An 11035-nucleotide genomic window follows, 5' to 3' on the forward strand; every position below is an offset into this window, starting at 1 on the left:
TGATGTCTCCAGGTACTGCCATGTCCACTTCAAGAATTAAAGTTGTATAATTGTGTGTAATGGAAGAAAAATGTATTTTACACATATTTTAATAGATAAGTTGACATATTGGAATGGAAAAGGAAGGGTAAAAACGTAAGATGTGGCTACGCAAAGTAAATAAATCAAAACTATTTACAACAATATCTGTTCATTGAGGAATTGCACTACTTGGTATAAGTACAGTAATCCAAAAATGAATTGTATGCCTAGTGATACCGGTAATATAAATGTATTGGTGAGAAATATGATCTAATGAAATTATTTAGCCAAAAGACATTCTATTTGATTTGTACAATAACAATAATAAAGACTGAAGCAAGATCCAACATTTATTAAGGTTTAGAAAGGATAGAAGATGAAGATGGATTATGTCTGTGCACATGTGCATTATATTTTGGGTCACCGTTGTATTAAAACATTTATGTAGCTTCATTCATCTTGCAGAAATTCACTGCTTTCTTCTACAGGGAAACAAGCATGCAGGTGTCTGTTGTCAGACTTCTGGGCATTTTCTGCAGCTGCTCTTCGTCTGCCAAACCGCCCCACGGGCCGGATCCCTCGCCCTGTGTACCAGGAAGGATCAATATCAGGATCTGCAAGGCAAAACCCAGAAGAAGTTAGTGAGAACTCAGTGGAAAGGGAACCAGCTGCATTGTTCCAAGTATATTATAAAACATGGAGGCGCTCATTAGAGGAGATGGTATTAGTGTTACAGTCTTCTGAAAAACTTTTCAGTTTTGGTAGGTGAATGGGACTCTTTCTATCAGGTCAGTCTCATAAAATAACCTGTATAAAGATGGTTATTGTACATAATAATGCTAATAGTATTCATCATTGACAAAAGCCATATTAAAAATATGGGCATCTGTTATCCATGAGTGTAAACCGTATTCTTCTGCGATTGTTATACAGTATTAAAATGCAGCCATTGTCATGTCTGGAGAAAAAAAAAATCAGGAGAAACCATTTCTCATTTTCTTTTTTGATGCCAGGTGCTCTTCACACTTGTTCAAAGATATGCATGTTTTTTCAAGTGTATATCATTTGCACAATTTTACTAGTATGTTATGAACTGTATTTTAAACACTCACTAGAAATAATATTAGCCACTAGACTTCAGAACTTTGATTAAAAAAAAAATTGTCTACACCAGGAGTTCCCAAACTCTTAAGCTCACTGATTCTCCCGGGACATTTTAGATTGTTCATCAATCCCCCAACCTTTATTGCATGAAATAAGTGTAATAAGTACTACTTCATCTAATAGTACTAGTTGGGACGAGAATTTCTCTTGTAACAAGTTAACCTGTGACTGGACCTGATTTTATAACAATTTTTACCATTTTTGTTAAGTAAATCACATGGTCATTAAATGAATTCAGCTTCCCCAAATGATATTTTTTGTTAGAAACCAGCTGGGAAGTCAATATCATGATCACACGGTTGCAGGACACGGCAATCAGTTGTAATGGTGAGCTGATTGCCAAGCACCTGAATTGCGATCGCAGGCTGTGTGATAGTCTGTTGTAAATTGCAAGTTGTAAAGACAGGCTATAAATAACTTTTCTGAAGCCACTTTTTTGTAACTTTGAGATGTCATTAATGAATGGTTGTAAGTTGAGAACCACCTCTAATGGGTAGTTCCATCAACTCTTGGGAGTCAATACAAACCGCTTGGGGTGAACACTGGTCCTAATTGTCTGTGAAGAAGGCGATTCGCCATTAGATTTCAGGGATGGAAAGAGCAGAAGCTTTAAAAATGTGTCCATATTCACATCTAGGTATTGTACTCTAATGCAGTGGTCCCCAACCTTTCTGGCTCTGTGGACCGCTACCAGTGGCGGAAGGGAGAGTGGATGGTATCATGCACTTGTGCACCACTTGTGCAAATGCAGCTTTGTGTGCTCACAAAGTTCCCAACAGGCTGCAGCCCAGCATTGTGCCACGGTCCAGGGGTTGGGGACCCCTGCTCTAACATCCTTAGGTCAAGTTGCACAATTTGTTCCTCAAAAATGAAAGAGAGCACGAAGAAAGAAAACAGTCTGAGGAAGCTCAGGTCAGCATGTGTCAAATAAATAAGGACAATAGAAGAATAGATGAAATGGGGAGGAGCAAGGGCTGAATTTTCACTTATGTCAGAGAGTGCAGATTGACTTTTGAAAGCCAAGGCTCAACATCTTCTGCATGTTCTCTTTCTAATCTCTAGCCTGTCTTTTGCCTGTCTGGAAATGAATGCCACTGGGATCGTCTGCTCAGGAAACTATCTTTGTACACTGGTCAGTTTGGACACTAAGCAACAATTTGATAAGGAAGAGATTATATTTCTTTCCAAAGTTGCATTTGCTAGCTAGTGTTGCTGTATTTGGAACATCAAAGTATGTGAATTAAGAGAGGAGTTTTGGACTAATCAATGGATCATAGCATATGCTTTCCATCTTGAGATCATTGGATGACTGAATGTAATTCTGGAGAAAATAATACCCTGTTTCTCCAACAATATGGCCTCCCCCAATAGGAAGTCCCAGCATGTTTTGTAGGCATGAAATGAAATTAAGCCCCTCCCCCAATTAAGGCCTATATTAAAACATGCGAAATGGGGGGGGAATGGTGGGGCGGGCTTGCCATTAGGAAGTACTTTTGTTGCACACCCGGATATGGTGCTGCCTGCGTTGACCCCGATACGAAGTGCCCCACCAACGCCGAGGTCAACATCCAAGCCATCACCACCCGCCCACCCAAAGATGCAAGCGGGGGGAATTAAGTCACCCCCGAAAAGACAGCCTAGCCATTTTGGGGGGGCTCAAAAAAAAAAAAAAAAAGACCCGGCCTTATTATATGAGAAACACGGTATTATATGTATGGACAACTGCTATTGCAGAATGGAGGTGAATGATGAAAAGACACATGGGAGACATATGTTTATAATATTATGTTTGGTTGTTTTGGTTTGATAAAGTTTAAAAACACTGTGGTGTAGGGCAAGGGAGTTCTTTTTCCACCAGGGAAAATACCTTTTTTCTATTTTGTTTCCCAGCACTTGAGATCTTCTGGTGGCAGCAACTTTACAAAGACAATGGTGGCAGTAGAATTTTTCAGGCTTTTGAATTAATAACAGAAGTAAAAATCAATGAGAGGGGGAAAGAGGGAGGGGGAGGGAGAGAGATGTTTTTAAAGTGCCTGAAAAGTGTCTTCAACATATTTAAGGGGTTTGCTGTTAGATTTCAGCAATAAGATTTTTGAGAGCTGCAAAAGAAACTGTAGGGAACATCTGTGGTTGATTCCCAGAGTCTGGAACAGATTAGTCTAGATTAAGTGAAAAAAATTTATTTGCAGGTGTTGCATAGCAAGATGTCCAGAGTAACACATATCAGGCATATATCTAGGTGGCAAAAATCTGGACAACCACTCGATCCAGATCAAATCTAACTGTTCATGCTATCTAGTGGTCTTCTAGATTTTTGCTGTCAAATGCAGTTTGCAATACATTCCGTTTAGAAGGTCTTGAGAGGGAAATGAGACAAAGCCAACAACCATTGGGTACTACCCCAGATTCTACCTTCAGCCAGTGTTCAGGTTTGTACGGTATATATGCTGGACATTTTGCTCATGAAAAATATCTCTATCCACGCAATCACCTGGCTGTGGGAACTTACTCCTGATCTCCATGAATCGTTCAAGGATTCGGCATTTAGTCTCAGGTATAAAGGCCAGCAGCAGAAGGCAGACAACTAGCAGTCTCATTCCTTTAGGTTTTTTTCCCCCCACTCTTCAAAGTACTTTGATATCTGATGGTAAACAAAGAAAAAAATAGGTGACCTGTAGCAACAGGAAACAAAAAGTATGTTACTGGACTCATACAAGAAAAGCACTCCTCAAAAGACAGCCTTAGTAAAGTACAGAGTCATTGCAAAATTCTACAACAGCAAAACAAGTTTGAATGTTGAATTTCAGGTAAAAATTACTTCCTGAAAAATTACATCTTGGGACTCAAAGGTGTTTGCCACTAAAATTGCCATCAAACTGATATAAGAAGCATGGTCTATTGTTTTGATTGCTTAAGTAAGTTGCTTACTCTGCTTTGGGTTTTTTCATTTTTGGATTCATATTCTAAATATCATTCTTTAATTATTGGATTTCCATCTGAATTTGCTTTGTGGTTTCGAGCCAAGCTAACCTTCACACTCATGTGTGGAATTTTTAGAAATAAAACGGGGGTGGATTTTCAACTTCCACTCCCTTTTCTGCTGAAAATGAGCTTATGGACATAAGATTTTGTTGACCCACAAACCTGAAATACAAAAGTCAGTTTTGATGATGATTTTCATGGAAAACTATCAAAGCACACTTTATTCCACTCCACCCTATATTCCACTGCTGTGTGAGTCTCCTTTAGCATTCCAAGTTACACTTTTAGAAACATACAATTCATATCATGTTTATTTTGGCCAGCATCAGAAAGTTCCTTGGCCCTGTCCTTTTTTCATCAGAATTAGCTTTTGGCAAATTCACTTTCACCTCTGTCAAACCACAGCCAGGAACTGAGGAAAAAGGAGCAAAAATTAGGTTGAGGAATACTTGCTCTTTGAAAGTTCAGACTTCTTCCAATTGGGTTTTTACTTATTACAAGCAATCTCATTGAATAGGGACAAAGATTCACTGATGCTTTTGAATTTAAAGAGAGGTGTTCTTCTAACTCTCCTTTTATCAGTTCCCAGGGCTTACCTTTGAAATCTTATAGCAGCCTGTCTGGTCCAGCACACCAGAGGTCTCCACATCTGCTGTACCAGTGGCCCATTGTTGCCATTTCCATAGTCAGGCTACCCATCTTTCTATCAGCTGTGCTACCAGGCAGTTTCTTGAATTTGACTTGTGTCCACTGCCTACCTTCCCCAAAGCTAATCAATCTGTGAGCAACACTAGTGTCAGGGTTCTGATGGATGCCCTCGCACCTTTTCGCCTTGAGGTTTTTCTGTGGTTCTCTCACAAAGACCAACATGAACACCCATAGGAATTTACCTGCCATCTTGGGAATGAGACCACTGGACATCCTTCTGGGCTATATCCATAAGGGAATATATTTGTTCTGCATAAAGGAACCATGTCAGCCTGGAAGCCAATAGAGCAAATGATCAGAGGTTTAACACATGGCTTCATTTCTTAGTTTTGGAAACCTCAAGAGTCCTCTTTTCCTGGCTGCCATGCTTTCCTCCCAGTACAAAGCATCTCATGATGACAAGACACCAAGCATACCAACCAGCTATGCTGTCTGCCTTAGAATCCATCCTCAGGATGATAGAGTACAAGACATTCTCACATCCCAGGATAACTCCACATTTTTCAGCATCTATCATGTCAAGCTTGGCGTAACCAAGAAACAAGTCAGAGTTTATCCTTTTGTTGTGATTGGTTCTTTTTTTATTCCTGCTTTAAAACAGGTAAAGGGGTAATATTTCAAAATTCTATTCTATAGGATTCTATAGCCACCCATCTTCTGTTTCCCAAGTGCCATCTTTGACTGTGTCTCTCCCTCTACCCCTTGCTGTCTTTATTATATCAAACATCAAAGTATATTTGACCAATCACTAAGGCATCTAGATCTAGACTGAACATTTTATCTTTTGTAATTTGACTGTTTCTCATGTTCTCTTTGCTCGCACAAGAAAACATTATGTACATGTTTAATATTTGCCTGAGCTAATCACCACCCACCATTCATAAATGTAAATATTTATTAAGCAAACATTTCCCTATTGTTTGAACTAATTAATCCCATTCAGAATCAAAGGTAACTGTTTTCCAAATAGGAAGAAATGACTGCAAATTTGTTATATGTGTATTACATCTCACATACATGGCTTATAATAAAACAAATAAAAATGAAATAAATGCATAGTATAAAATAAAATACATTTTTATTGTCAAGAAAAACTTATAAAATTATCTCAACAATTATTTAAATCTTTTTGGAGTATCATTATCTAAATTAATTAAATAAATAGCCCCTATGGTGGCTGCAGGTAAATCATTATCTCCTTTAAGAGGAGGCACAAGTTGAGCTCCAGTCTCAGTTTCATGGTGGAGTCCACTGGCAAGCTGGAGGTAAGCTGGTTTATTTAAATTTTAGTTTCCAAAGTGGAAAGCTGGGATAACATGATCTACACTTATTATTTATTGAATAAGTTGTCTTTTGAACACAGACACAGACACAGACACAATTTTAAAATAAGAAATCAATATGTCTGAAATAAGCACACTGGAAATCGTTTCATCTGCACTGTTCTTTATAAGGAATGCCACTATTTTGTTTAAAAACCAATGAAATTGCAAAACAGGAAATTACTACATTAGTAGAATACAATAGCAAACAATTAGTAATAGTCAAATGAACTTGCTTATAAAGCACACAATAATACAAATATACACAAACCCTAAAATATGAAACAATGCCATGGGAAAAATGGATCTGGAAGATGATTTTATTTAGCATTTCCCCCAATAACTTGAATGGGCTACTGAGAACATGCATTCCATGCCTTGTTTTGCTTTCCTTATTCCCACCTTTCTGAAAAGCAGACATTCATAGAGCTAACAGACTGCACTGGAGGCAATACTCACTTCTCTGTCAAGGGGACTGGAGAGTGGCACATCCAGGTTATGCCTTCAGTGGCCAGGCTCAGTGCAAGCTGGTGGTCCTTTCCCCCCTTTTATGCCTTCCTTTTGTATATGCATGGCAGCCTCTGACATCAGCATTGGGACAGGGCATCTCAACAGGCTCTCCCCTCCCCCCCTTTACAACTTCAGTTCTTTTCCCTCAAGTCAAGGAAGGAGGTTTTCTTATTTGAAGTACTTTCTCCCTTTAAGCAAATGAGGTAAAGAACTGGGAAACTAGATTGGCTGTATGCCTTCACTGAGATTTTACAAGTTTGAGACATTCTGAAAGATCATTTTGATTAGCAAAAGATAATATTGGCATTTATTTTATTTCTATAGCCACCTAATTCAATCCAATGCCTCTGAGGGATGTACGATTCTAAAACAATTAAAATATTTAAAATTTAAATCTCAAATTTTCAATCTCCCTCCCTTTCTTCTGACTTAATCTGTGAGCCTCTAATGTTGATCTATTTGTACTTTAGGTCAAGTTACACTGAATAAATAAAATACGTAAAATAAAATGGTACATTTTGCTCTGGATTTCAAAATTTCTCACTCTGATTTAGCTGTGGTTCCTTGGACAGCTGGTCACAGCTGTGCCAGAGGCACATAGAAAAGCATTCAGTGACATTGATCCTAACAGGTACAGGATGCATGGTGGGATTATGGATAGCTTTGACTTTCAGCTCTGCCTATGTGGACCTCAGAGCTGTTCTTTTGGATGGAGGACCTACCATATAGCCCAGGGTCACTTTTCCTCCTAGGGGTTTCAGTCTGGGAGGTAGATGTGCAATGTGCATCCTCCAACTGTAGTGGGAACAGTTCATATCCTAGAAATTGAAATTTTATTATGGTTCCACTTTCACTAAACACAATAACAGAAAGACACACACTCTGGTTTCTGGATTTCACATATGACTTCTCAGAATGGCTGCCTTATCTTCAACCTGAGAAACTTCTTTTGTTCTTCAAATGGTGAAAAGTCAATATCATTCCTCTTCATCCAGTATGGTGGGTTATATGAAGGGACCATAGGCCTCCCTCTTCCTGTTTGTTGTGATGGTGGATTGTATATATGCATAACTAAATATATGGGTATTCCAAATTTCCCTCATCATAAAAGACATAAATATTTCTCCTCGGTCTCCAGTGTTTGCCTTTTATATTAGCATATAGTATGAAAAAAAACACCTCATTTTTTTAAAAAGTAAAAGGCTAGTGTGTCAGTGATTGGGCAAGTGTGGAATAGTGAAATTTACATTTCTGTTCTACCCTAAAATAACAGCATACAGTGTTTACAATTAAGTGAAAATGATGTCTATTCATCTGTACTAACATGGGATCCCATTACCTTTGCAGTCAATTATGTGTAAATATCCAGAAAAATAGAAAATATCAAGAAAATGGCCAGCTGCCCATTATCTTATGGATTCCTTTACAGAAGACTTTCTGTGATGAGGTAATATAGCTGCAGGTTGGATCTTTCAATGAAATTCCTGTTCAGTTTTATGGCTCACTGATTTGCCTTGGACAAGCTAGCTTATAAATCTCATAGTATACAGTATATAACATAGGACCACTCTAAATAAAAACACTGGAGAATAGGAGGAATTGTTGTAATGTAGAAAACTTTTAATGTTTCCTGATTTGCAATTCAATTAATACATATGTATATATTATGTACCATGTAAGAAAACGATCAATTTCTTACATAACATCACTATCTGGAAGAAGCTTAAACTGCATCTACAATAACCTCTCATTAAAAAATAAGACTATTGATTTAGAAGGTTTCTCTCTTTGGGTTAGGGAATGTGTTATGCTTCTGATAACACTAGTGACAGATCACATAGTGGCTTATTAAGAAGAGCCTTGGTTGCACAGTGGTTAGAATGCAATATTGCAGGCTGTGTCCACGGTCCGGAGTTGGATCCTGATGAGGTTCAAGGTTGACTTAGCCTTCCACCCTTCTGAGATTGGTATAATGAGGACGCTGTTTGTTGGAGGCAATATGCTAATATTGTAAACTGCCCAGAATTCTGTAAAGCACCATGGAATGGTATAGAAGTCTAAGTGCTATTGCTATTGCCGTAGGTGTGGCTATAAGTGTAAACAATCAAATAAATATTGGGGTTATCAGGTCTTTCACTGCTCCAACTAAGTATCATGAAAGTGGATAAGGGGCACACCACCATGAAAAATGATTCTGCCCCGTTGTGTTTTGAGCCTTGCTGAGCCCAGCCTTGTTGAATGGGAAAGGTAGCATGCAAGCAGAACTGTGATATCAAAAGTACTGAATGTGTAAGGATTCCATAAGCACTCAAGCAAAAAACATTTTAGTCTTTCTGGATGCTGGAAACAGAGTTGAAAGGAAGTGACCAATGTCACTTCTGAATCCATTCAGATTCACTTGATCTAAGCACCGCCTTTTGGCATTCAGGAATCGTTCACCACCTTTGATTCTATTCCATTTACTAGTGTAAACAATAGGAACAATTATATGCATTTGGAAATGCCATTATTCGGTCTTGGGGATTCAAAAATAATTCAGCATCCACATCAGGATATGGCACTGCCCAGTAAGGCAAAGCAATTAAAGCATAGGCTTGCAGCTTTGAACATTTAGAATTGAGCAAAAAGAGAAGATATCCTATTCTTTTGGTGAAGTTTTTGAGCAATTAGCATTAATAAAGCAGTGGAGGAACATAACTTTAGGTCCAGAAGATTTTTGGAAGGACAAGTACTGTGATCAGGATGTAAGATAAAAAGCAGTCCAGAACTTTACAGGTGAGAATTCATTACATAATCTTCTCTCTTTCTGCATTCCTACATCTCTATTAATCACTAGATTTGGAAGATGCAGGACAGTGGTTTTAATGTCAGTTCTTGTAGGAAGCTAGAGCTATTAATCACAAAACATCATCTTATCCCTACTACCTGGTGTTTTCTTTCTATGAAAAAAAAAAATATAACAAGAGGTTCACAACAATATTAAGTACAACTGATAATGACAGCAACCACTCTCCAAAGCAAATTGAAAAACTCCAGAAATTCCATCTTCACGTTGTGGGGCTTCTAGGCAGAGCCACTTCATTTTGGAAATGATCTAAATCTCTTTGAAATGGTCTCCCCTTCACTGTTCTCATTTAGCCTGTTATGAAATAGATAAACATTTAATAAATGCCATATTTCTATATTTTTAAACATTTGCCTTTGGTGTTACAATCTTGCCTTATTTTCTCTCTTTAATGCTCCCCAAGCATAAGATTTCCCAGTGTTTAGCTGCCCACATTCACATTATGTAGGAAAGCAGCAAACCCCTATCCCTTGGGGGATGGGGTGATGGTGGCAAGGTCCACACGGCAGGAGGGAAGAAGAAGTGCCAGGAACGTGGAGGTAGGAATTCCCCCACCCCCATCCAAGAAATCTACCCTGCAGTTTCAGAGAAAATGCTGGAAAAGCTCCCTCACACTGACCCTCATCAAGAAGTGAGCGGTGAGCTAATTGGCTCTGCTTTCCACATCCCAAAGAAATGGACCTGAGGCAGCAGTGATCTCAAGGCTTCAGCTAGTTAATCAGACAATCAGAGTGGTAGAAAAGCCCATCTCTTTGCAAGCGAGGAAGGAAATTGGCATTTTGCTGTGGGGAATACAAACTATCCATTTATAATGCAGCCTACCTGGCTATATTTCTGAGTCAAGATAAAAGCTGATGCGTAAGATGTACAGAGTGAGGATAATGTCTGCTTTAGGGCAAAAGGGACACATTAGGTGGGGTTACCCAATCCTTTTTGTTAAGGGGTCCAAGTAGCTTTGATTGTTTTGGAAAGAAGTCCTGCCAATATGCATGGATGAGGGGTGTGGATATCTTTTCCTTCAGAATCCCTTGCCCCACAATTGCTTTATTTGAGAAAATACAGCCCTTAAAGAAGAAGAAGAAAACTGCATGTAACACAGGCTTCTCTTCCTGATTGCATCAATGACATCAATTTACATTAACTGGAAGAGATCTGGACACATAACGGTTGATGAGAACATCGTCATGAAAGATAGCTTACAGGAGGTATGAAAAGTTCAGGGTACTGAAAAGTCACAGCTGTAACAGGAAAATGCCTTCTAATTTGGTTATTTACTGCAACGATTTATTAGCATTAAAACTAAGAATTTTGGTCTGAACTCAAGATTCATTCTCAGCTTGGAAAAACACTAATCAGATAAACAGATATAGGAACTCACATTTTCAGTTTCTTTGTGCATCTTTAGCTATGTGAATAAAATGGATATGTATTGTAACTAATTGCCAAAGACATAAATATTAGGGCCATCAACATTTTAGATTTG

At 38.4% G+C, this 11035-nt stretch overlaps 1 protein-coding gene across 1 annotated transcript; it reads right to left on the reverse strand.

Moving 5' to 3' along the window:
- Nucleotides 1-266: 266 nt before the first annotated feature.
- Nucleotides 267-10832, reverse strand: PRLH (prolactin releasing hormone). Its single transcript, XM_026707711.2, has 3 exons — nt 6657-10832; nt 3695-3826; nt 267-635 (listed from the first exon to the last, which is right to left on the reverse strand). Exons 2-3 carry the CDS (start codon nt 3780-3782, stop codon nt 472-474), a joined length of 252 nt encoding a protein of 83 aa, XP_026563496.1. The 5' UTR covers nt 3783-3826; nt 6657-10832; the 3' UTR covers nt 267-471.
- Between the last annotated feature and the right edge of the window lie 203 nt (nt 10833-11035).

Source organism: Pseudonaja textilis, chromosome 1 (genome assembly GCF_049901715.1).
Source record: "Pseudonaja textilis isolate UNSWEBS1 chromosome 1, rPseTex1.2, whole genome shotgun sequence".
In the NCBI taxonomy this organism is placed as follows: domain Eukaryota; kingdom Metazoa; phylum Chordata; class Lepidosauria; order Squamata; family Elapidae; genus Pseudonaja; species Pseudonaja textilis.

Bases quoted from the DNA above. Each gene is read 5' to 3' on its own strand.
- PRLH (XM_026707711.2), bottom strand. From the start codon at position 3,782: ATGAGACTGCTAGTTGTCTGCCTTCTGCTGCTGGCCTTTATACCTGAG. The intron at 636-3,694 runs GTAAGTTCCCAC...TTTGCCTTGCAG, and splicing joins ACGATTCATGGAGATCAGGA to ATCCTGATATTGATCCTTCC.